The sequence below is a fragment of the Hemicordylus capensis genome, chromosome 16 (genome assembly GCF_027244095.1).
Source record: "Hemicordylus capensis ecotype Gifberg chromosome 16, rHemCap1.1.pri, whole genome shotgun sequence".
Classification (NCBI taxonomy): domain Eukaryota; kingdom Metazoa; phylum Chordata; class Lepidosauria; order Squamata; family Cordylidae; genus Hemicordylus; species Hemicordylus capensis.
Window position 1 is genome coordinate 13,941,907 of NC_069672.1, and position 25,968 is coordinate 13,967,874.

At 49.9% G+C, this 25,968-nt stretch overlaps 2 protein-coding genes across 6 annotated transcripts in view; both read left to right on the forward strand.

Moving 5' to 3' along the window:
* The first annotated feature begins 2,051 nt into the window (after window positions 1–2,051).
* On the forward strand, window positions 2,052–21,266 carry SLC25A33 (solute carrier family 25 member 33). The gene is made up of 7 exons (XM_053281097.1): window positions 2,052–2,376; window positions 13,694–13,873; window positions 15,466–15,543; window positions 16,901–17,001; window positions 19,125–19,191; window positions 19,644–19,927; window positions 20,794–21,266. Exons 1-7 carry the CDS (start codon window positions 2,324–2,326, stop codon window positions 20,994–20,996), a joined length of 966 nt encoding a protein of 321 aa, XP_053137072.1. The 5' UTR covers window positions 2,052–2,323; the 3' UTR covers window positions 20,997–21,266.
* Window positions 21,267–23,735: 2,469 nt separating this feature from the next.
* The window catches only part of TMEM201 (transmembrane protein 201), a 30,925-nt gene continuing 28,692 nt past the window's right edge, over window positions 23,736–25,968 (forward strand). For 2 of the 5 annotated variants that reach the window (XM_053281089.1, XM_053281092.1), the window contains exon 1: window positions 23,736–25,255. In XM_053281089.1, the coding sequence (XP_053137064.1) occupies window positions 25,137–25,255 (119 nt within the window). In that variant the 5' untranslated portion in view covers window positions 23,736–25,136. The remainder of the gene's footprint in view (window positions 25,256–25,968) is intronic. The other 3 variants (XM_053281095.1, XM_053281093.1, XM_053281088.1) reach the window with 2 other exon arrangements.

The following is a 25,968-nucleotide window of genomic DNA, read 5'->3' on the forward strand; positions in this document are numbered from 1 at the left end:
TTTCAAGTCTGGTTGGTGCTCTTTTAATATTCTTAGTTTGTAGATATGTTTAAATTGCTAGTTTTAAATTTGATTGTGAGCTGCTTCTGTATGGGTGGGAAAGGTGGGATATAAAGCCAGTCACTTCTCTCTCAGCCTAACCTACTTCACAGGGTTGTTGAGAGGAGAAACCTAAGTATGTAGTACACCACTCTGGGCTCCTTGGAGGCCAGCAAATATAAAAAGCAAATATATAAAACCCAACACCTTCCTGAAAAAACGTCACTTAGAAGCAGGCAAAAACTTCTGAACCTAGTAAGATGTCTTACACAACTTGTATTGTGTTTTTGACTCCAGCAAATCATTGCTGCTGAAAGATGCATGGATTTAGCAAAGTCTTCAAAATAAAGATGACAGCAACAACCTGAGTGTGGGAGAAGGCTTCCTTTTAAAAACGGTTGGGTTTTTATTCTGTAAAGAGATTTACAAGCAAAATACCTACATCAAAACCAGCAAAATGCTGCATGACTCACAGAGCAGCAAACTGCGTGTTTGATGGAAAGGAACACTGCTTTTGACCCACTTCCCACTTGCATTTAGAGGTGCAGTTCAAATTCCAGGCTTGCTTAACTGCAACAGCGACCTCTCTGAACCAATGTCTGGGTACAGTTTGGGTAGCCAGGTCTGGGCGTGCTTTTTAGAGGCATTTATTACACGAGCTGTCTGCTGCAGCCAAGTGCAGGATTCCTCAGCCCCCAAGTTTGTTGACGTGCTGGTGCCCCATCACGGCCCCCTTGGCCTTTCTCATGTTGAAACCCAAGCCCTCTTCCAAAATTATCCCCTGGAGCAACATGTCCAATGACAGCTGCCTCATGTGAAAGGCGCTGGGGGTGTGTTTGCTCTGTGACTTGAAAACACGTCCGATGGTGGCAGAAGGCCACCATCAGGGCTCAGCGGCCACAGGAAGCCGAGTTCCTTCGCTTGTCACTTTCTGAAAACGCACAGCAGAGAAGCCGGCTTGGGAAAGGTTTCCCACACAGCAGCAACCGTAAACACACTTGTGGCTTAGCTGATTTGCTCTGTCTGGCAGCTGGTTTAGAAAACATTTTGATTTGGATGGGTTAGAACAGCAGTTCCCAACTTTGGGTCCCCAGACAATGATGGACTGTCTTGATCTGGGGAGGCAACAACTATGTTGTTGCTATTTTGTTGTTGTGGGTGGTGACACAGATTTCCTTTCTTCATGTTTCTATACTGGACAAAGACTGTAATAACACCGCTCTGGGCTCCTTGGAGGAAGAGCGGGATATAAAATGTTAAAAAAAAAAAAAAGTGAAGGATTTTGTTGGTTTGGTTTGGTTTGGTTTATAACTTTTTATAAAACACAGCAGCATGGGGGAAAATAATATCAGGAAGGACCAGGGCTGTGACTCAAAATAGGCTAGCATAATGTGGTTTCATTCAATCATTATTTGATATTTTCAAAAAGTGCAGGGTGAATGTGCAGGGACTATGCTCCCTGTTGAAGTAAGAGCATCTCCTTCTCTGTTTTCAGGAAGACCCTCAAGACTCTCCTGTCCATGCAAGCTTTTAATGAGAATTAATTTTAATAATGTGTTTTATATTGTTTTTATTGTGCTTTATGTATTTTAATCTGTGATTTTTAATATTATTTGTACACCGCCTAGAGATGTGCATAGCAGGCGGTATAAAAACATGATAAATGAGAGAGAGAATAACAATATTAAATAAATGGCATCCTTCCGGCATTTCCTCCGGCTGCATCTTTTAAAACTGAAGTTTGAGTGAGAACCATGCCCCGCCCCGCCACTGATATTCAGATTTTATGCATAGGATCGCAGCCTATCGCTTCCTTAACAGTTTACTCGGGAGTAACTCCACAGCCCCCAACGGGGTTTCTCACCCAGGCCTGAGGCCGCCTCCTCGGGCCGCTGGCCCCGCCCCCCGCCTCCTAAGCGGGCCAATCCCCATGGCGACCCCGGCTCCCGCCCCTTTGTCTTCCCCATTGACAAAACAGACGAGGGGGAAGAAAAGAGGCCGCCTGACTCGCCCCGCCTCCCCCTCTCCGCTGGGAACTCGGCCGCCGCGGGGAGCCTATGGCGTCCTTCGGAACCCCGTGACGTCAGCGGCAGCGCCCCCCTGCCCCGGCCAGGCAGCCGCGTGGTTGGCCGCGGCCACACGAGGAGTCTGCTGCCGGCGTCGCGTGACTGGGCTGGCTGGGCTGCGCAGGCGCGGTGTGGGGCTGGCCAGTCTCGGCTGAGCCTGCGGTTGGAACTTGGAGAGGGCAGCGCCGTTGTGGACGGGCTCGGGCGGGCAGGCAGGCATGGCCGGGTCTGCGCAGGAGAAGAGCACGCTGCTGCACCTTTTCGCCGGAGGGTGAGTCCTCCCCCTTCCTCCCCCCTCCGCTTGATTCGTTCATTCATTCATTCATTCATGCCTCTGTTCTCCATTCATCCCTTTCCCCCCTTGTCAGATTAAGTTTATTGTTATTACGGAGACCAGAAAACAAACTATCCAGGGAGGGAAATGCAGAGTTACAGGGAGGAAACAATGCAGCGTATAGCTTACGTCACATCTATTTTCCACTATTGCGGATAGACGAGATCAATACTCGGGAGCCCTCTTTTTTTTCTCCAGCAGCGTTGATCTCAATTTCTTCTTTCTTGCACGCTCCTCCTGAGAATACTTTAGATGCCACCTCCGTGTACAGAAGAAGTCTACCTTGGAGTATGGGATGCGTGAGTCAAAGAGAGGGGAGGCTCTTCGCTGTTGTCAGAAGCCCTACTAACTGAGCAAAGAGACACCTTTCAAAGTGGCGATTCTCTTGTATTGAGCAGGGGGAGAGCAACTGGCCCTATCCAGCCCCAGCACAGCATTCCTTCAGTGGCTGTGGCTGGTGTCTACCATATGTTTCTTCTTAGATTGTGAGCCCTTTGGGGACAGGAAGGGAACCATCTTATTTATGTAATATTTATTTTTCTTTCTTTCTCAGCAAAGCACTGCTTAAGTTTGGGTACACTTCCTTGGTACAGAGGGAAAGGCAGAATGCAGCATTAACTTGTGGCAGTTACACCCCCACTCTGTAGTACTTCAGAATTTTCTAAGCCAAGAACCTCACCTTCACTTTCTCCGAGCTTAGCTAAGACCATTAAGCTTCTGCGGGATGCAGTGAGGGCCACTCTCTTAAATGGCTGTCGAAGAAATCAGACACATTCACAGTCTTTTGATGGCTAAGAGTCAAGATGGTGAAATGGAGCTTCCATGTTGAGAAGTACCATAGTATACCTCTAATGCTGAGGATAAAGTGGGGGTGGAGGGGGAGGGCAGGTTGTAAATTGGTGGGAGTTCGAGCTCCGTCTCACTTTGTGGCTTTGAGCGAGTCGTGTTTCTGTAGTTCCCCATCTGTAAAATGGAACTAATTTGACCCAAACACAGAAAAAAAGATAGCCAACAAAAGCAGAACTTTTTGAAAGAAATTTAAAGGAAGATGGAAGGGGGAATCAAGTGGTGCGTTTGGCTTTAAATTGCTTTTGTATGAAATTGCCAACCTCCCGCTTGAGCCGGCTGGAGCGTAGAGACCTTGAATCGTGGCCTGTGTGCATTGATTTGGAGCAACATTCTCTGCTTCTCTGTTTGCCAATGTGGATCCAAAGCATGTGTTGGGAGTCTGGGGAAAATGTAATCCTTTGACCCCCCTGGATTGTAATGGATAACTTGCTGGCATGGCGTGATCTCGAGGAAGCCCACAGAGCGTTTAGAGCGTGGGTGAGGTTTTGAAAGTACTATTAGATCCTACAAAGCTCACTTCTGTATCCTATTAGCTGGATTGTAAACATGAAACTGAAAACAAGTGTCTTTAAATGTCTGTTTTCTGTTTGCAAAGCTGCTGTTCTTAAGGAGAATGCAACTCCCCCCCCCTTTGCAAATAGCTATTGGGGAGGCAAAACCTGCATCAGGTTGCCCTGTTCCTTTTGCTGACACTTTCTGTTGGCTTCCAGATGCCACAGGACTCTTTTGTCCTTGCTGCTGCGGACTATAACGGCTGCCTCTCCTAGAAGCTGGAACAAAATATAGGAAGGGATTTTTTTGTTGTTTTTTTGCTTCTTTTTATTATCTCTTTACTCCCCACCTCCTGTGCCTGGTATCCTGCCGCCATCAGCTGCATAACGGTGTTATTTTTTTTAAAAAAAGACTGCATTTGAAACTACAGTATAGCCCCTTGCTTGTGTTGTCATGCCCTCTGCTCTGCTCTGTTCTGGTTCTTGGGCAGGAGGGATAAGGACACCTCTTCTGAGGACTGCATCCTGACAGGCTGAAGCAGAGATGGCCAAGCCAGTGTGGGAAAGTTTCTCCATCCAGCATCCGGTGTGTGCCTCGTGTAGGGTCATGCAGAGGAAGCGTTCAAACTTAGACCTGTTTACTTGGGGAAACAAGAGAAACTGACGTAGAACGTGCTTTGGAATAACACTTAAGCCTGTAGCCGCTACCAGAGCAAGCCTAGTCGTGGTGTGGAAGCATGCTGTGTTGTTCTAAAATTGGCATCCCCTTCAGGGACTGAGGTAATCCGAATGTTGCCTTTAAAAGAGCAGTGTCTTCTCCTGAATCCTGTCTTAGGTGCTAATCTTTACGATTCCTTTCTTAGAACAAATGAACTGATTATCTATGCCATCTGTGTCATGGTGCTTCCCAAAGAGAAGAGGTCCGTGGGACAAAGGAACCTAGGAAGCTGCCATATACTGAGTCAGACCCTTGGTCCATCTAGCTCAGTATTGTTTACACAGACTGGCAGCGGCTTGCCCCTCCGAGAAGCGTGCATAGGATTTGCAGCCTTAAAGTACAGCATCGTGTTCTTCGCGAGATGTTTGTTTTTCTTGCTTCATCCTGCCCAACCACTTGAATCATTACGTAGGGCTTAGTTTCTCCGGACCACATGTTGAAATCCAGGATGGAGCGGGGGTGGGGGGGACCCAACTTCATTAGCTGAAGGGCTTCTTATTTCCTCTTCTCCATTACGTAAGGTAGTTCTGGTAAGATAGATTGTCTGATAATATCACTTTCGCCTTGACTGTGGTAGCTTTCAAATGGACACTGTGGGGCATTTCAAACGGCCGGGGAATTTCTTGTTCTGTGGGCTACAGTGACTCACACGGACATCCTGACCCTTGGTGAAAATTTTTACTGGCATTCCTTAAAACCAGCGTTTGAAGAGCAGTTTGAGGGCTGAAACCCTGGCTCTGAAGGGAAATATCATCTCCGTACTTATGGGAGGGGTTGGTCTTGTGGTAGTGAGCATGAATTGTCCCCTTTGCTAAGCAGGGTGTGCCCTGGTTCACATTTGGATGGGTAACTACATGTGGACATTGTCAGATATTCCTCCTAGGGGATGGGGCTGCTCTGGGAAGCGCATGCATGCAGATGGTTCCAAATTCCCTCCCTGGCAGCATCTCCAGGTCAAGCTGAGAGAGACTCCTGCCTGAAACCTTGGAGAGCCGCTGCCAGTCAGTGTTGACGATTCTGAGCTAGATGGACCAAGGGTGTGGCGCAGTATAAAGCAATTTCCTGTGTTCCTACATTACTTTAGAAATTCCTGCTGCACAACCTGGCTCATTTGGGTTTACGCTAAATGTTCTCAAATTTATTTGAGCCTTTCCTTTTAAAACATCAGTTGAATAGCAAGGTCTTGGCGTATCTGTAGCTTGCGTAGCAAACCTGTGCTCCATTGCATCAAGCCAGCTGTACAGCATTTTTGGATGGCAGTAAAGGTAAAGTGTGCCGTCAAGTCGGTGTTGACTCCTGGCGCCCACAGAGCCCTGTGGTTGTCTTGGGTAGAATACAGGAGGGGTTGACCATTGCCTCCTCCCGTGCAGTATGAGATGATGCCTTCCAGCATTTTCCTATGTCGCTGCTGCCCGATACAGTACTAGCGGGCATTCGATCCGGCAACCTTCTGCTTGTTAGCCAAGCATTTCCCCGCTGCGCCATTAGGTGGCAGTATCTTGCTTCAATTCCACCAAGTTACCATCATTTGTGCCTTGGCAATCTGCAGATTAGACTGTTGTAATGCACCCTTTGTGGGGCAGCCCTTGGGGACTGCCTGGAAATGATCACTGGAACATCGGAAGCTGCCTTATACTGAGTCAGACCCTTAGTCCTTCTAGCTCAGTATTGTCTGCTCTGACTGGCAGTGGCTCGCCAAGGTTTCCAGGACGGAGTCTCTCCCAGCCTTACCTGGAGATGCTGCGAGGGACTGAAGCTGGGACCTTCTGTGTGGAAGCAGATACTCTACCAGTGAGTTACGGCCCTGGCCCCTAAGGGGAATATGTTCCAGCAAACAGTGCTCACACATAGTCACCCATCCAAATGCAAACCAGGGTGAGCCCTGCTTAGCAAAGGGGGCAGTTCATTGCAAGTTTGTCTGCTGCAGGCCCAATGGTCAGGAAAACACCAGGTGCATGGTCTCTTTTGTGGTGGCTCTGGTGTGACACAGTATTCTCCTTCAGAATGTAGGCGGTCTTCCTTGATCCCCTTCTGTAGGCATGTGAAAACACTTGTCATCTGTTTGGGGATTCTCACTGTTTTTAAATAGTTTCATAATGGTGTTTGCCTTGGCTTTCATTTAAAAATACAAATTGTTGTGAGCTGCCTAATGAACAGCTTTCCGAAGAACAGTAATCTATAAACCCTGTAAGTAAGCGCTTGATGGTGTTTTTGCCTTGGGGGAGGATTCTTTTGTTTGCTCAGTCCTAAAGGGGAGGCTGCTAGAATAGTATTTGAGGTCCCTAGATGCCAGCTGGTACCTAGTTCTAGATGCCTAGGCAACTAGGCACTTGGGATTCTCCAGCCCTACAGAAAAGGCAGCCAATAATTAAGTATAGATCAAAGCAAATTGTCCTCTTATTTGCCAGCAAGGAGAGCTTCTCTGACAAAGTTTGAGAGAGACTGCTAACAACTGGATTCCCTCCCCTAGCCCAGAAATATTAAATAAGGAGAGTTACTGGCTCGAACCAAAATAACTCAGCATCCTCATCACAAGCCAACCGGTGTACACCGCCTTTTGTTTGTCACCAACATCTTGTATTCAAAGGTACACTGTTTCTGTGCATGGAGGTTTCATTCCTAATTCTTAGGTTGAATAAGAACATCTCGCACTGGACTAGTCCAAGGTTCCATCTAGTTCAGCATCATGAAGACGACAGTCTTTACCTGTTGCTTTCTAAAGGTAAAGTTGTGCTGTTGAGTTTGTGTCGACTCCTGGCGACCACAGAGCCCTGTGGTTGTCTTTGGTAGAATACAGGAGGGGTTGACCATTGCCTCCTCCCACGCAGTATGAGATGATGCCTTTCAGCATCTTCCTATATCACCAGGAGTTGACACCAACTCAAGGACACACTTCACTTGACCATGCATTGCAGGTCTGCAACTATCCAGCAGTGTCCCCCCAAAACACCAAATTTTGCCGATTTTTTTCCATGAAAAAACACGTACGTGTGTGTGTGGTTGTGTGTTTTACACAAGAGTAATAACATGGCTCCGTTTAACAAAATGATGGCCGGAAATGACCTCAGAGGTCATTTCCAGCCATCGTGAAACCGTGGATACGTGAAAATCAACCATTTTAAAATTTATTTATTTATCTATCATATTTTTATATCTCCTGATATTGACATCTCTTGGTGGTGTACAAAATTTAAAATATTTAAAGGTCAACACAGATTAAAATGCATGACAACAAAAACAATAGCATAGAACAGTTGTTAAAACAAATCATTAAAATTATTTTAATTTTATAGTTCTATAGAAATATGGCCTTGTAAGTTGGAGGTGTTCTCTTGCCAGGGGGTATATATAACATCAACCATTGAAAGAGTGGTGACGTGCCTGACTCTGTTACCCATGGCATTGCCCCTCTTCCCAAACCAGCGGAAATGCTCTTAATTCTTGTGCTCTTATGTGCAGCCTCTGGTCTGTAGGTAGAAAAAACAGGTTTGTAAGTTCTTTCTTCTTTGCTGCTTATTTGAGGCCAGATCTCTTTCAATATTTAATCTTATTTCTGCAGCCCTCTGCTCATCCTTGAAACTGGGCCACTCTGTGGGAATCGGGGCTACCGTTTCCTTTGGGCATAATGTGCTATTTTTGAGCCGCCCTCCAGGGAGAATGCAGCCATGATGGCACAGAATGTGAGACTCCCAGCCCCAACACACACACACACACACACCCCTCGGTGCAGGGGAAAGCGGTCGATGCCAACGAGATGCCGGCGCCAAAGTGACCCAGAGGGTAATTTTATGGCCCAGTCGGTCTGTGCCGGCTGCTCCATGGCCCAGCGTGCTTGAAGCCGCTTTGTGGGAACCGAGGCCGACATCTGTGAGCATTACCGCTGACGGTGCGGCTGCTAAAGCTGCGACTCGCGTTTCCAGGCGCACGGGAGAGGGGCCGCCTGCCTAGCCTCGAAAGCTCGGTGGCGTCAGCGTTGGCTGCTGCTGGTGGGATGCTGTGGCCAAGGGTGTGTGTTGTCCGCCCCGGCAGGGAAGGAGCCCTGTCCGAACCCTGGAGTGCTGCTGCTGGTCAGTGGAGACGATGCTCGGCTGGGTGGACCCGAGGGCCTGGGTCTGTTTTCGGCAGTCTCCAGTGTTGGTCGGGAGCATCTGTAGCTCAGTGGTTCCCCCCCCCCAGCCTTACATGAAGATGCTGCCAAGGATTGAACTTGGGAGACCTTCTGAATGCAGAGACGGATGTGTCTGATTGGCATAGGAAGGCATAGGAAGACGCCTTCTCCGCCAAAGCACTGGCCACGCTTCCGAGGACTGCCGGAGGAGAGGGGTGGTGACATTTGTGCCTTGTTTTTAGGAGGCAGCCGTTGAGGCCCCCCCCCTCCCGAGTTCTGGGCCAAGCATGTGTCGCGCTTGCCTGTCGGCCGGCCCGTCAGTGGCACGTGTGTCAAAGAGCCGTGGCCGCTCAGGCCCTTGAAGGAGAGCTCAGCGCTGCAAACTGGATCCTTTGCATTTATCTGCTGCCTTTGGTCCCGGATCCCAGGGCCAGTAGAAAGGCGGGGTCAGAGAGATTTGTGGAGGATAAAGCTGCCCTATATCGAGTCAGACCCTTGGTCCATCCAGCTCATGATTGTCTACACCAGTGTTTCTCAACGTTTTTGGAATCATGGACCAGGACATTACTCAGGCGCAGTTTCTCGGACCAGCAGTTAGTAAGGGGGTCGCTCACCCCTGCCCCCCAGGCACTTCCCAAAAAACGATTTCGTGCAGTTCTCCAGAGCTCATCTCCAGGCAGCCCTCGCTGCTGGATAATGGAGGAGAGCTGGCCTTGTGGGAGCAAGCATGACTTGTCCTCTTAGCTAAGCAGGGTCCACCCTGGTTATGTATGGATGGGAGACTTGACGTGTGAGCGCTGAAAAATAAATTCCTCTTAAGGGATGGAGCCGTTCTGGGAAGAGCATCTAGGTTCCAGGTTCCCTCCCTGGCAGCATCTCCAAGAGCGGGCGGAGAGAGACTCCTGCCTGCAGCCTTGGAGAAGCCGCTGCCAGTCTGTGAAGACAATCCTGAGCGAGATGGACCAAGGGTCTGACTCAGTCTGTGGCAGCTCCCTATGTTCCTAAGGCCTGTCGAGCACAACAGGGCCTAGGAGCCCCCCAGACAGGCCTTCCTCCGCAAGCCAGTAGTCCTGGGCTTCAGCTGCCTCTTGCCTGACTCCATCCCTGCCTCTGCTTCCAGCTCTTATGCACGGCCTTCACATGATCCTCGCCGGCTTCCTCTGACAACACGCTTAGCAGCAGAGAAGCTCTATAAAAAGCTGGCCGAGGATATGCTCGGCCCTGCCACGGAAGCCTATTATTTGTGGAACTGGGACAGTGACGGGGCGTCAACGAGGAGCTGGGTTATAAAAGAGTATTATGTAAACCTCCGTTCCGCCTCAGGGGGCCGTAACTCAGTGGAAGGGCACTTACCGTCCATGCAGAAGGGTCCCAGGTTCAAACCGGTGTTCCCTGGAAGTGGGATTCCCTGATGTTGTTGACTACAACACCCATAACCCCATGGCAAAGGCCATTGGAGCTGGGGATGGTGGTGGTTGTAGTCAACAGCATCTGGGAGTCCCTCTTACACTGATTCAAACCTGGCAGCATCTCCTGGTAGGCCTGGGGAAGACCCCTGCCTGAAACCCTGGAGTGCTGCTGCCAGTCAGAGCAGACAGCACTGGGGTAGATGGATCAAGAGAGAGACTTGGGAGGCTTGATGGAGAAAGACGCTGGCTTGTTGGTGGAGCCCCTGCTGCAGCTGAGGGGACATGGTTTAGGAAGATAGGAAGCTGCCTTATCCCGAGTGAGACTTATTGGTCCATCGAGCTCAGTATTGTCGACACTGACTGGCAGCAGCTCTCCAAGGCTTCGAGCACGGGTCTCTCCCGGCCTTACCTAGAGATCTGCCAGGGATTGAGCCTTGAACCTTCTGCCTGCAAGCATGCGGGTGCTCTTCCGCTGATCTACGGCCCCATTCGATAAGGGGAATATCTTACAGCTATCCTACGTGGCCACCCATCCAAAGGCAAACCAAGGCTGCCTGCTTAGCAAAGGGGACAATTCGTGCTCACTCCCGCAAGATCTGCTCTTTCCCCCTGTTGAAGGCCATCCCCTGAGCTCATAACAAAGGAGATTTGAATAAACCGGGGATGTCCAGATAAATATACTACCAATTGGCAATGTATTTTATTGTATCTTCCAAATCTGGGACTCTGGGAACAAATTCCAGCGAGCCGTCAAGGTGTCCCTCTCTCCTTTCCCAGCCCGTCCTGAACCCTCTTTGCCTCTGCACAAGCACGTGAACAGCATGCGCGCATCATCTGCCGTGGCGAGGAAAAAGTGTGGCCACGGTGCTGTCTTTACGGGTTTGTTTGCAGAGTCTTTGGGCCAATGTCAGGCTCTGGTTCTGTACACAGAGCAAATCACGGAAGGCGTCCGGCCGCCAGAGTCCCCCACGGTCTCTTAGTCTGTGGACTCTGCTTGCCCTCCTCGTCCGAGCGGCTAAATTTCGGACACTGCCCGGCTGGATCTGTAAGCCGTTGGCGCTTTCAGCCTCTGACCGAGGTGAAAGTCAAACAGATTAAAATGCCGGGGAGGCCAAATCCGCTTCTCTTAATAACCGCCTGTTCCTAATGAACTCCTGATAGCTCCCTTCCCAGTGGAAAGAGAAGCGACTGTTTTGGGGGGGGGGCTGTGAAGTCAAAAGGGGCACCTTGCTTATGAGGCAAGGCTACAACACCTGGGGCTTTTTATTTTAGAAAAAAAGACGACTGCGGGGAGACATGATAGAGGGCTATAAAATCCTGCATGGTGTGGAGAAAGTGGAGAGAGAGAAAATTTTCTCCCTCTCGCATCACACTAGAACCAGGGGTCAACCCATGAAACTGATTGCCAGGAAATTGAGGGCTGACAAAGGAAGTACTTTTTCACACACAACGCATAATCAACCTGTGGAATTCTCTGCCACAAGATGTGGTGACAGCCAACGACTTGGATGTCTAGATACTTTAAGAGGGGTTTGGATAAATTCATGGAGGACAGGTCTGTCAACGGCTACTAGTCTTGATGGCCGTAGGCTACATCCAGGTTCAGAGGCAGGATGCCTCTGAATCCCAGTTGCAGGGGAGCAATAGCAGGAGAGAGGGCATGCCCTCAGCTCTTGCCTGTGGGCTCCCCAGAGACATCTGGTGGGTCACTGTGGGAAACAGGATGCTGGACTAGATGGGCCTTGGGCCTGATCCAGCAGGGCTGTTCTTATCGAGCTGCATTTCCTTTCGTGTTTCCCTAGCCGAAGTCTGCAATGCAGAAAGTAGGCTAAAAGAAAAGGGACGTAATAGAGGCCTGCAGAATTATTTCTGGCGTAAAGAAAATTGATAGAAAGTAGGCTTTTACACAGTGATAAACAGGAGAAACGTCCTCCCTCACTTCAGGAGCTAAGGGCGCTCCCGTCCTACGGTCGTGTGCTCCTCAAAGGCAAGGGAAGTGATGGCGTGTGAGGCTGCCACACCCAGAGTCCTCCTAGCCTTATTTCTCCCTCGCACACGGTCACACAACAGGGGTGCACACACCACTCCTGAACCCGGGTAGTGTGCTGTTCACCCCTCCGGTGCTCTTCATCCACCCTTCCTCCCCCCCCCCCATGGTAACTCTTGAACTCGGGACACCCACTGAACCTGCTTGGCGAGATTGCCCAAGGTCCTTCCACCTTTCCCACCACCCATGGAGGGGGCAGCCCCTCCCCACTGTGGCTGCCATGTTTCTGGAACGTGTACATCTCTGCCTTAACGACTGCACCCCCTTATGCATGCTGTATTTGGGTCACAGCCCATCAGCGTGACGGATGCCGTTCTCAAGGCAGGTTGGTCTCTTCCTCCTGTGTGTGAGGCTTGAAGGCTTTGGCTTAGAAGCGTAGAAGCTACCGTTTCTCTGTGTCAAGGGCAGGAGCAAGCAACTCTCGGCCAAGAATTCTGAGAAACAAAGGCTTCTTTGTGTGCTTATCTGGGGTATCTTCCTTCTTTTATAGGGGCAGAAAAACTCTTTTTCATAACTCTTTATGTGGGTTCCTTTGCATTGCAAAGGGTTCTGGGATATATTGTGAAATTGCACACCTGATATGTGAAGAGGGCTACTACTGCAGGAGTTCTCCAACTTGGGTCCCCAGATGTTGGACTATGACTCCCATCACCCCCTGCCCCAGTGTGGCAGTGGATGATGGGAGCTGTAGTCCAACAACATTTGGGGATCCAACTTGGAGAACTGCTGTGCCGCTGCACTGAGTGCCAAGCTGTTACTCCTGGTAGTATTGTTACATTTTATATCCTGGCTTTCCTCTGAAAAGTTTGGTGGCAGGTTCTGTGGGACACCTCCTTTGCCTTCTCACAACAACCCAATGAGGTAGACTGTGCAGTGAAAGGATGAAAATCATTTGGTGACTCCTGTGGGTGGGAATTTGAACCCGGGCCTGGCCTGACACTGTAACCGCTATTGCAGTGTGTAGGTGTGTCGGCACATACATAGAGAGCGCCAGTATAGCATAGAGGTTAGAGTGTTAGACTAGGACCGGGAAGACCCGAGTTCGAATCTCCATTCAGCCATGAAACTTACTGGGTGACGCTGGCCCAGTCATGTATCTCTCAGCTTAACCTACCTTGCAGGGTTGTTGTGAGGATAAAAACCATCTATACTGCTCTGAGCTCCTCGGAGGAAGAGTGGGACATAAATGTAAACAATGAGTAATAAAATTTTCCTGCTCTGCAATAATGTGATGCTTCAGTGATGTAATAATATCACAATTCTGATACTGACGTAACTGTTACGAGGCACCAAGTGTGCTTTGGTGGAAGCGGAAAGGTGGGATACATCTGAATGACATAATGCTGTATCCATGCAACCAGTTTGTGTATTTATTTATCATATTTTTATACTGCCTGATATGTAAATCTCTAGGCAACGTTCCTATACAAGCACGTGTTGATAAAACCCCTATTGCCAAAGCTAAGAATTCCATCCGAGTCTTGTAGTGCATACCAACCTGGTCTTCCGAAACGGGTTTTTTTTAAAACTCAAGGCAATATATAAAGCAGGCTGACTTGCAAATGCCGGCTGTGTGTTTTGGGCGTCCTTTCTTTTCCTGACCTCTGTGTCTCCGCACGTTGTTCGTTCCAGGTGCGGCGGGACGGTTGGCGCCATCTTCACGTGCCCTTTGGAAGTCATTAAGACGAGGCTGCAATCTTCCAAGCTGGCCTTCCGGGCCGTGTACTACCCACAAGTCCAGCTGGGGACCATCAGCGGCGAAGGGGTGGTCAGGCAGACGTCTGTCTCGCCCGGACTCATCCGGGTTCTGAAGTGAGTATGGCTGAGGGAAGCTGCAGGCCTGAGCAAGCCTGGCTTTGGTCTGGGCTACTTAAGACAGCAGCGTCTCTGTCATGAACCCTGTCGCCTATTAAAATCATCTGGCGTGGTCCGGATACGGTTGCCGCTGCCTCGTTTGGTGGCGACTCGGAGCCAGGCCTTCTCTGTAGCGGCCCCAGGGCTCTGGAATACGCTGCCCATGGAAATAAGAGCATTTCCTTCTCTGCTTGCTTTTAGGAAGACCCTCAAGACGTACCCGTTTCCCCAGGCTTTTAATTGAACATGAAATGTTAATGTTTTGGTTTACGGAGATTGACGTTTTTATCTGCTCTTCCCAGAGCGGCTCCATCCCCTGAGGCGGGGAATCTCTTCCAGTGCTCACACTTCTAGTCTCCCGTTCATATGCAGCCAGGGCGGACCCTGCTTAGCTAAGGGGACAAGTCATGCTTGCTACCATTAGCATAATGATGGATGCCCACGAGAATGGCTTCTCCATGGGCCCAGCTTCCTATGGGTGAGAGGCAAGCTGGATGGATTGCCGTAAGGACTGATCCAGATGGTGATTTCAAGCCCTTTGTAGGTTGAAAGAGAGCGTATGGAAGGCTCAGTGGGGTCCCAAGTATGGCATATGAGGGAAAGCAAAAGTTGCCGGTTGGAATCCCAAATATAGCACATGGCGGAGTAAACGAGGAAGCACACTGGGCCATGGAACCTGGGATACTTCTATCCCCAAACGTGCCTTGGAGGCACATCCCTATTGTCATGCTCTGTCTAGAATTGTCCGGGTGGACCTGCACGGAATGCATTGTTGCTGAGGGTTCTGCCTGGGTGTGACAGAATGTGCGGGTCGCCTTTTGTGTGTAAGGCTGTTTGTGATGAAAGTCAGAGTATGAAGATGTGTGCAAGAATAGCTGGGACAGGCTCTCCAATAACCCTATCCGTAGTTTCAATGGGTACACTGCTGAGCCTACATCACGGATTCCTCTCCTCTGTAACGGGGAGATGATGATTTCGCCACCTTATCTTGTCCTTTCTTCCTGCTGGCACAATCCGTTCGTTAAGGGGGTGTTATCTCCTGTGAAAGGAGGGGAGTGAGGCGGTTCGCTCTAAGTGCAGGGTGTCCTTGAAAGTCAACTACGCTCTCGAGTCTCCTTAGCTGGGACTCCCATCTGGGGAGGGGGGGCGTGCATCTTGAGCCCCGTTCCAATTTGCCTGGTCTGCAGCCAGATCCAAGGGCGTCTAGCCCACTGACAACTAAGTCACCTGTCCCCATGTGTACCATAAGCTGAGAGCTCTCCTTGAGGGGCAGCTTCTGAGCATATACAAAGTGCAATCTCCAAGCCTGGAGATGCAAGCCAGCAAGGGAGGCTTCTGGGAGCCAGGCAGAATAAGCGTAGCTGGTAACACCTTCCATGCCCTGCTGATGGATTTCCCAGAGGCTGGTTGGCCCTTGTAGGAAACGGGATGCTGGACTTCTGGTCAGATCTAGCAAGGATCATATGCTCTTTCTTTGCAAACACTCTTAGAAACCGCTGCTGCGAATTATTGCTAATCTTTCCTCCTTTCTCCCCTCCCCACCCTTACAGATCAATTTTGGAAAAAGAGGGGCCAAGGTCGCTTTTCCGGGGTTTGGGGCCAAACTTGGTTGGGGTTGCGCCATCAAGGTATACATCTTTAAACAAAATACTTCTAAGTGTAATGCTTTTCCTGTACTTGAATACTGCACTCCAAGCACTCTCTAAACATTTAGAGTACCATACCTGGCTTATTTTAAACGCTTTGATCTTAGTTACTTTTCTAAAGTTTCTGGCCCTCAAGGCTGCCTAGATAGGATTTCAAGTGTACATGGAACAGCTTGTGGTAACCTCAGCAGCCAGAAGGGGGCGCTGAGCAGAATGCTTTGCAGCCAAGGACACAAGTGTAGCTGCCTTGCCTTTCTCACAATTACCAGAAACAAGCAGAAATGTATGCACCCTTGGCCAGGAGATGTCAATTCTGCAACTTTATCCAGGGCTTGGGATTCTGTGTACCTAGGTGTAGAATACACTGTAGCAAGTGTATTCCCAATTTTTTTTGGGGGGGGCATGCTAGCAGATCCCGAGGCGGCCCGTTTATGAGGCCAGGTGGAGTGTTCCCCTTAGGCGGCAGGCTATTGGGGCCAGCAAGGTGGCGAAGTTCCTCGCAGTCCTGGCTATCAAAGTGTATGGGGCAAGGCCGGATTTTGCATCTCAGTACTCTGGACTGCCCCTAGCAAACTCCTCTCTCCTTGGAGTGATAGTTTTAATTGGAAAGCAACCCCCACCACCACCTTCTCGTGAGCTACAAATGGCAGATGGCCTAGTTACCCTCCTTGGAATGCAACTCCTCAAGGGAAAACAACAATCCTATTGAGCTCTCCCCTGCAGGCAGCCTCTCTGTGTTTTGGGGGCCTTTTGGACAAGAATCGCACTCGAGCGGGGAATGTTTTGCTGATGGCTCTCTAGATGGGGGGCTTCGCTGGGGCCCAAGTGGGAGAAAAGAGCACAAAGACTTTCCCCTTCCACAGATGTCCGTGTTAACAGTGCCAAAATTGAATGCATGTTTTCTTTTCCTTCTTTAGAAAATGTGTTTGGAGTATTCCACTCTCTAGTACAATTAGATCGAGTTCTTAAAAACAAAGCCATGCAAAATAATTACAAAATACTTGGGAAACAAAGCGAGACTAGTGTAGCGAGTGTTGGACTTGGACCAGGGAGACCTGAATTCAAATCCCCATTCAGCAATGAAACTCACTGTGTGACTCTGGGCCAGTCACTCCTCTTCAGCCTAGCCTACGTCACAGGGTGGTTGTGGGGATAAACATAACATTTACCATTTACCCCAGGGCTTCTTGGAGAGCCGGATATAAATATAGTAAATAAATGAACTTGGAAGGGACGTTGTCATGTTATATTATATTCACAAGGACTCTGCTTGATCCATTCCACATTTGACGGCTACTTGTGAGTACAATTCAAAGCTTTTGTTCTCTGTCTCTTGCAGGGCGGTCTACTTCGGGTGTTACTCCAAGGCCAAAGAACAGTTTAATAATCTGTTTGTTCCCAACAGCAACCTTGTCCATGTCTGCTCAGCTGGCTCTGCAGGTGTGTAGTCATATTTTGAAGTTTTTATTTCAATAATTAGTTGCTGAAGCAGAAGGTTAAAGTAGGGTGTAAGCTTTTGGGGCACACAGAACTCTTCTTCAGGCTGAGTGCCAAGCCTTTGCAATTCCCCCACCCCCCGTCATGGCTGTTTGGAAAGAGGTCGAGTGGTTGAAGCAGGTTTGGGTCATGCATGCAGGGGGGTGAAGCTGGATGGTGCTGAGGCAGGAGAAGAAGGGGGCATAGCTCAGCAGGAGAGCATCTCCTTGGCACGCAGGTCTCGGGTTCGATCCCTGGCAGCATCTCCAGGTAGGGCTGGGAAAGTCTCGGACAGCCGCTGCCGGTCAGTGCAGGCAATCCTTAGCGAGATGGACCATGGGTCTGACTTGGTATAAGGCAGCCTCACATGTCTGAGAAACATCTGGGTGCTTAAAATCCCCAGCCCCAAATCCTGACCGCTGCCTCTGCGTGCCGGCCACGGTTTCCCAATCCTGGCCCCGAGCGAAAAGTGCCTCCTCTTTGCAAGATGGCCTGCCTTTGCCTGTGGCTGTCTGAAAAGCCATGTGTCTCCCAGAGCCAAGTTATATAAGTGGCCATATCACTCTTGTTTATTCCAAGCTCCTCTCCAGCTTGAGCTGGATACCGAGTTATGTAACTGGAGAGCGGGCGAAACGTAGCCTCTCCTCCTCTGGGGGGCCACTGGTTTTGACGTCTGTGCAAAAAAAAAAAATTAAAAGCACAACAGGTGAGGGCACCTCCCTGTTCCGGAGACGGTCCTGCATGGTTTATGACCTGAGCTTCTTTTTGCACACTTTACTTCCTGATACACCAGCAGCAAAATGTTCCAAAAGGGAATGATCTTCAAGCCCCCGTCCCTTGGCCAAATGTTCCTAGGAAAGCATGCCTTCAGTCGGGCAAGAGTGACCAGTTAAAAGGCTGTCCTTAGCTCCACCCAGGCAGTCTGGTATACTGCTTAGTTCTCAGTGGAGAGTCCTGAGTTCAAGTCCCCACTCAGTGGGTGCCTTTCAGCCAGTCTCTCGCTGGGTCTGCATGACAGTGGAATGAGTGTGGGTGAAACATTCAGTTTTCGGCTTTTTAAAAATTTTATCTGCCCCTTGCTTTGGGCACACTCACACCCATCTCCCCTCTTGGTCACTTCTGCAGCAAACTGGCAACTTAATGCTGCCACCTAGAGTTCTTTAAGAGACAGTAGATTGGTTGTAAAGTTGTGCCCTTGAGTCGGTGTCGACTCCTGGCAACCACAGAGCCCTGTAGTTTTCTTTGATGGAATACAGGAGAGGTTTACCATTGCCTCCTCCCGCGCAGTATGAGATAATGCCTTTCAGCATCTTCCTATATTGCTGCTGCCCGATATGGGGGTTTCCCATAGTCTGGGAAACATACCAGCGGGGATTCAAACCGGCAACCAATATCTTCCTTGGGTCAGGGGATTTTCCCACTGTGTTCTTAAGAATGACCTAAGAAGTTTATTCTGGGAGCAGGTGCCCAACACAAAGAAAGCAATCTAGGCTTTCTGACCAGAATGATGGATTGACAGTCTTTTTAAATGCTGGGTGTTTTTTTAAAAGTTGTAACTCCTAATTGGTCGATTTTAAAACAATCAATTAAAAAGGTGTCCCTGCTTAAACCAGGCAGCAGATCTGGGGGCGGGGGGGGGGGAGTTATTTTTTTAATGCAAGGCCTTAGACCTTGGTGATAAGCACCATTTTAGAAGGTCGATTGACTAAAAAACTCAGATAAACAGCTAAGATTCCTTTAATTGGATAAAAGCTCAGCTTCTTGTTTCTTTCTGCATAAACCAGTTGACCTTGTGTTCATGCACTCACACTTAAGGATTACATTAGGAAGCTGCCACATACTGAGTCAGACCATTGGTCTACCTTGCTCAGTATTGTCTTCACAGACTGGCAGCGGCTTCTCCAAGGTTGCAGGCAGGGAATATCCTACAGAGCTTACACTTCTCGTCCCCCATCCAAATGCAACCAGGGCAGACCCTGCTTAGCTAAGCAGGCAAGTCATGCTTGCTACCACCAGACCAGCTCTCCTCTCATAACATTCTCTCCCAGACTGAGTGGTTTCCTCTTTTCTCCCTTTCTGTTTTCCAGCCTTCATCACCAGTTCGCTGATGAATCCCATCTGGATGGTAAAAACCAGGATGCAGCTTGAAAGGAGGTAAGCGTCCTGCAAAACTAGCTGGCATCCTCCTGAACTGAGTTGCACTTGGCACCTACCGTTGTGACTTTTGGGAGTAATTTCTGCAGTAACTTCCTTCCTTTTTTGGTCTGCTTATATGCCTGGGTTTGCTCCTGAAAATGTGGGATAAATTATTAGGCCAGGCTTAATTGCTGGACTAGTACCTTACTCTCTGAGGTAGCTTTCTATCTGCAAGGAGTATTTTGTTGCTCCAAACATCTCTTGCCGGCATCCTAAAGTGGCATGATCTCTGCTGTGGTTTGGAGGGAAATGTGGTTTGGATTTTGCCCCAAATTTTGGGCCAGGCTTCATATGTTTCCGGGGTTATTAATGTTGTTTCCGGACGGGTTGGGAAAAGAGATCCGGGACTTCCCAAACCGCATGCTTTGGCTCTAACTGGATGCAATTCTCCTGCGTCTCCAACTTCTTAGAGTCCGAGGTTCCAAGCAAAGGAACGCCCTCCAGTGTGCCAAGTATGTCTACCAGACGGAAGGAGTCCGCGGCTTCTACAGAGGCCTCACTGCCTCCTACGCTGGGATCTCCGAGACCATAATCTGCTTTGCTATTTACGAGAACCTGAAGAAGCACGTCAAGGACGTCCGGCTAGCTCCTTCTCCTGCTGGCGGGTCAGAGAGGAGCTCCACCAACTTCTTTGGGCTGATGCTGGCCGCTGCCATTTCCAAGGGATGTGCATCCTGTATTGCTTACCCACACGGTACGCCAGCCTCTCCCATCCAAGCACTGACCGAACTCTCACTTACTTAGCTTCAGTTTGGTTGCTGTGGTCTGTGGTCAGATCCTGCCCTGGGCATTTTATAGGGGACGCTTTAAAAAGAGTATGGCCAAATGCGATGGCTTTGGATACAGAGTTCAGTTTCTTGAGATTCTTGGTATTGATACACGATTTTTTTTAAAAAAAAATTCAAGTTTCTAGTCCCTGTGGCAGGAAACATTTTTCAGCTCCTTGAGACTCAGTATTGATACATACTTTTTTTAAAAAATCAAGTTTCTAGTCTCTGTGGCTGTGAACATGTGTTTGAGAGTGTGGACAATGTCTGCTGGAATCTCAGAAGCCAGAGAGAGGACTGCGAAAGTAATTCAGAGGAGGGGAGGGCTTCTCAGGGATGGGGCTGTAGCTCAGTGGAAGACCACCTGATTTGTACGCAGAAGGTCCCAGGTTCAATTCCTGGCCTCTCCAGGAATGGCTGGGATAGACCGCATCTGAAACTCCAGAGAGTTGCTGCCTGTCAAGTGTTGCTAATACTAAACTAGTTGGGCCAATCTGGTCGGACGGCAGCTTCCCTGTAATTCAGGAGGATGTTCTCCATGTTATTCTTACTTCAAGCTGATATTCTGATTTGGAGGCTTTTCTCCCGTTCAAACAGGCTCTGCAAAAGTCACACGGTGGGTCTGATGCTGCCACTTTCACCCTGAGCAGTTAGGCATTCCGGCAGGCATTTCATGAGATCAGGGCAGCTCCTCCAATGGCTGTTGTGGGGGGGGGCACATGACCACACCCCCTTATGTAAGCTGCTGACTGAGCCTGTGTGTGTGTGTGTCTTGCTTTCTTCTCCACTGCAGAGGTGATACGAACCCGACTACGTGAGGAAGGCACCAAGTACAAGACGTTTGTCCAGACGGCGCGTCTTGTTGCACAAGAAGAAGGCTACCTGGCCTTCTACAGAGGACTCTTTGCCCAGCTTATGAGGCAGATCCCAAATACGGCAATTGTCTTGTCTACGTACGAATTAATAGTGTACCTGTTAGAAGACCATGTGAAGTAGCACACGGTAACTAGAAATCTCAAAAACAAAAGAGAAAAATCCTTCCCAGGCCAGTTTTATCTCGAAGAGCTATTTCAAACGGTGACGGACAGAGACCATCAGCTGAGCACGCTATTTTCTCTCTTCTTTTTTTTAAGTTTTCTCTTTGGATTCATGCCTTCTGAAAGGTTTTGACTTAATGTTCATAGTTAATTGTTGCTTTTTTTTTTAACTTAAGGAGACGAGGTTCAGACATTAAAATGACTAAATTAAATCACACTATTTAATTTACATGCATAGCTTTGGTAATCCTTTTTTAATATATGTATTTTGCCTTTTTTTGTCTCACATGAGGTGGGACAAATGTACATTTCGAAGAAAGGTGGTATTTTATTATCTCAGGGTGGGGCGTAGGTTACTTAATGGCAGAATTCAAATATGCAGTGTGACAGAAACACAGAAATTCAGCTCTTCGCATCCTGAAAGTCTGTTTGCATTTTTAAAAATAATTATAATAAAAATAATAATCTTTGTTAGCTGCCCCATAACAAATTGTTCTCTGGGCGGCTTACAACACAACGTTAAAACATAAGATTAAAACACAGAACACATTAAATCATAACAGACCAAGAAGGGGGCGGGGAGAAAAATACAAGATATAATACAAAACAATTTTTAAAACTTTTTAAAAACAGTTTAAAATCAGATCAAAATTTTAAAATTCAAAAGGCCTGAGTGAACAAAAAGGTCTTCACCAGGCGCCTAAAAGAACAAAGCGATGAAGCCAAGCGAACCTCACTGAGGAGGCTATTCCATAAACGGTGCAACCACTGAAAAGGCCCTCTCCTCAGTAGCCACTCGCCTTGTTTGGCATGGACACTCTGAGGAGGGCCTCCAAAGGGTTGGGACATATGGGGCAAGGCACTCCCTCAGGTAACTCAGTCCCAAGCCATTTAGGGCTTTTAACACTATAACACTTTGAAATGGGCCCATTAACAGACTGGGAGGCTGTGCAGCTGACACAGCACTGGAATATGCTCAAAACGTCCAGTTCCAGTCAATAATGTTGCAGCCCTATTTTGTACCAGCTGCAGTTTCCGAGCCATTTTCAATGCACGTACCATGCATTGCAGTAATCTAAGCTAGAGGTTACCTGAGCCATGACTAACTGTGGCCAAGCGATCTCTGTCTAGGTCAGGTCTTCGTTGGCGTATCGGCCGAAGCTGATAAATGGCAAAGGCGCTCCGAGCCACAGAGGCCACTTGAGCCTCTAGGGACAGTGCTGGATCGATGAGCACCCCCAGACTGCAAACCTGGTCCTTCCAGGGGAGTGCAACCCCATCTAGAACAGGCTGAACATCATCCACCCGGGCAAGAGAACCGCCAACCAGTAGTACTACTGTAGAATTCACAATTCTAGTCCTGATGATTTTAGAAGGCTTTATAATGTGCAGCTCATGCCTGGAGTGCAGGGAGCAGGTGGAAGTTGGAAATGTCTTCACACAAGGTGTGATGATGAATGTCTCTCAGTTGCCACAAGATGTGAAGAAAGTAAGCCACCATTTTTGGAAGGGCGGTATAGAAATCGAATAAACAAAGTTTTAAGGCAGGCCTGCTCAACTTAGTCCCCTAGCTGTTTTTGGACTACAACTCCAATAATCCCGCCACAGAGGCCAACAGCCAGGGATTATGGGAGCTGTAGGCCCACATCTGCAAGAGGGCCAAAACTGAGCAGCCCTGTGTTAAGGTAAGCAAAACAGTTACATTAGCCATGATAATTAGGCATGGAACTTCAGTGTCCATTGAGAATAAGTAAATATATTTAAACTGCATAATTTACACAGGTCACTAGATTTCTACCATTTCCTGCATTTTGGATTGTGGGGGTCTCAGTGTATAATGGCACAGCCACTCAAACATAAATATTTGTTTCAGAGCCCATGTGTGCTAGGTGTTGTACGAAGTTGTACAACATGTTGTAAGTTGCATGGCCTCTGCCCAGAAAGGGGGTGTCTTTTGAAAGGGTGTTTCCCAGTTTGGGTTGGAAAGGAGGCAACTTCAGAGCAGTAACTCTTTCAGAGGTGCAAAAAGCAGCCTCCTCTGGGGGAAGCGGTCCATCTGTGTCACAAGTGCTCTGGATCAGCCAGTTAGACCGGATGCAAAGGCACAACAGAATGGTCCATTTTCAGTGGAAGTTGATTGCAAGGAGGCAAGCTGAACAGTGACTCTTATGGAGTTGTGCTGGCACTTTGTCGGGTGCAGGTGATATAGAGTAAATCCTGCTATATCGCTACAGTGCATGATGGTTAAATGATCTACTCTCCATCCTTGCAGTGGCTGTAAAATTGCTGCCCCCCCCCCTGCGAAAGGAAGCACAGCACCAGAGTAAGACCGAATGCAGAGGTACTGAAGCCAGCCTCCTGTATAGTTGGCTTTCTCGCAAGTCTTGGATTCTCTTGTGACACTGTAGGTGCCCCATCAGCAGTTAAAAACAGGATAGGGGAGGGGGCAGGGGGTGGGCCATCGGTGTGGTAGAGAAGGGGAGATTCCTGGAGAAAATGGTGCTGAGGTCGTTCAGCACAACTGGAGCAAGGAATGGTAGTCTTTATGAATTTTCTGAATGGCTCGTCCACCATTGCACAGAACAATGTGGCCATTCAATTATTCATTGACAGAGCATCACTAGTGCACATGAAGTGTTACAAAATTCAAGAACGCAGCTCTCTGCCCCAAGGAAGCAACAATCTACCGTCTGCCTGCCACGGGAGGCGAAGGAAAGCAGGGGGAAATGAGAGCATCACGCGTAATACCAATCTGCTACGAACAAGGGAACTGGGGGCGGAGGAATCTTTTCAGAGTCACGCCGGCACCCAAAGCCCCGGTCTGTCGTGATTTCTCTAGCGCCTCAACTGACCTCGGCGCTGTCCAAGAATTCGAGCAGCGGGCTAGCATGTCTCGCCCAGAGGCCGGAGAAATCGAAAATGCCCCGCACGACGCGCCCCGCAAGGCCCGATCCGTGCAGCAGCCCCGTCCTCTGGGAGGAGGCGCGTCGAAGTTGAATCACTTGGCCCCCTTCCTCCGAAGGCTGATTCATACAGCAAGGTCTGGCACGATCCTGGCCTTTCACGCTGCCGCCGGTCCCTCCGCCACGCACGCCTCCGCCGCCCACCGCCTTCCCTCTCCAGCCACGACCCCACTCTTTATAAGCAGCCCAGGCGCTCGCGGAGAGAAGCACACGCGAGGACAGCTCCGGCAAGGGAGACCAAGGTCGTGGGAATGAGTCAGCCGCCATCTCCCGCGCGCTGACTCAGGAGCAGCCGCAGCTTTCCAGCGCCAACGAAGCCTGTTTTCCTGGGAAGTCAGTCCCGCAGATGAACGGGGCTCACTCCCTGGTAAGCGTGCGCAGGATCGCAGCCTTCGCTTTCCTCCCTGTGTTCCTGCCTACTCTCTCTAGGAATCCATCTCCAGGTGCCTCCTGCAAGCCAGCGTGGAGAGCCGAATGGCTTGACAGTATGAGGTGGATAAGGGGGTGGGGTGGATCTCCAACAGCAATCGCTTCAGGTGGAGCGGGCAGGCCTTGCTTCCCCACGCCGCGTGTCCGCACGGCGGCGTGGGAAAGCGGGACGGATCCGTGCAGCTTCCAAAGCGCCCGCTGCTGGCACTAAGCTGAGGGAGAGGCGGAGCACTCGGAGAAGGCCACGCCGCTTTAGAAGGGAAGGACGATCAGCAGCCCGCAAGTAAAACCGGCGCCGTGATCTCCGCGGTTCGCCGCCGCGTTGTTTCCCCTCCGGACGGAGCAGCCGCAGGAGGCCCGAAGAGGTTCGGACGCTCGGAGCCGACGCCGGCGCGCGATTGGCTGCTCAACGTTCCATGGGTGGTTACTCGACATTCCAAAGGGGCGGCGCTTCTCGCCCGCGCCGAGCGCTCCAATCGCGCCCGCCCCCTTCTCCTCCCCACAACCGCGCGCCCGAAGCTCAACGTTCCGAGGGCTGCGACTCAAGGTTCTAAACCGGGACCGAACGTTCCATTGGCACGCGCGCCCGGCGCCGCGGCTCCTGCGCCTCGTGGTCTCGCTCTTCCGCCTTTGCACGAGGAAGCGAGACGTTTGATTCCGTTTTCTTCCTTCCCCGCCGCCGCTGCCGCTGCAGGAGCAGAGCAGCCATGGAAGGAGTCGCCGCGCTGCTGGCCGGCTGCCCTGCCGCCGGCCTGGCCGGGGGCCTGGGAGTGACAGTGTGCGCCGCCGCCGCGGGAGGGGTGCTCCTGTACAAGATCGCCCGGAGGTAAGCCGCAGAGGAGACACCCGATTCCTCCCCGAAGCAAAAGGACACCGCATGCAGGCACGCAAGCGCCCCATGCGGATCGCAGCCTCCATGAGGCCCGAGCATGGGCGGGGCTGCCGCCTTGCTGGGCTGTGTCAACTGGGGAGCGTGACCCGCGGCAGGAGTGCTGCTGCTTCTTCGCCCGAGAACCGTCTTCTTCCTCCTCAGGGCGGAGGAGTCCTTTCCTTTGTGTCTGGGGTGGGGGTCGCGCTTGAGGGGGTTTGGGAGCTCGTTGGGGGGGGGGCCTTTGGAGCGCCTCCGCTCCCTGCCCGAAATCTTTTGTGGAAAAGAGCGATCGAAGCGTGTTGGATGGGGGCTTTCACTCCAAATGTTATTTTAGAAGGTTTTGTTACAGAAAATGAGCCTTGACAGATATTCTTTGGATCTAGGAGCCATACCCCAAATTCAGGAGCCAGACAACAGACTTGGTGATGGGCATTGTGGAGGAGGAGTGTGTGTGTGTGTGTGTGTGTGTGTGTGTGAATGGGTTTCCCTTTATTTCTTTTACTAGTAACGTTACTTAGAACAAAAATAGGGGCTGCTGGGGACAAATCGAGATTTCTATTCTATAAAAACTCTACCTCTGTATCCACGTCCAGGTGCCACCGCTAAATTTCTAGGCGCTGCTACTCCCTGGAGCCTGACATAAAGAGGTATAGAGATACACTTAGTCT

Coding starts and splice junctions, on each gene's coding strand:
- SLC25A33 (XM_053281097.1), top strand. CDS start 2,324: ATGGCCGGGTCTGCGCAGGAGAAGAGCACGCTGCTGCACCTTTTCGCC. Junction 13,874..15,465: donor GGACTCATCCGGGTTCTGAA/GTGAGTATGGCT, acceptor CCACCCTTACAG/ATCAATTTTGGAAAAAGAGG. Junction 19,928..20,793: donor CTGTATTGCTTACCCACACG/GTACGCCAGCCT, acceptor TCTCCACTGCAG/AGGTGATACGAACCCGACTA.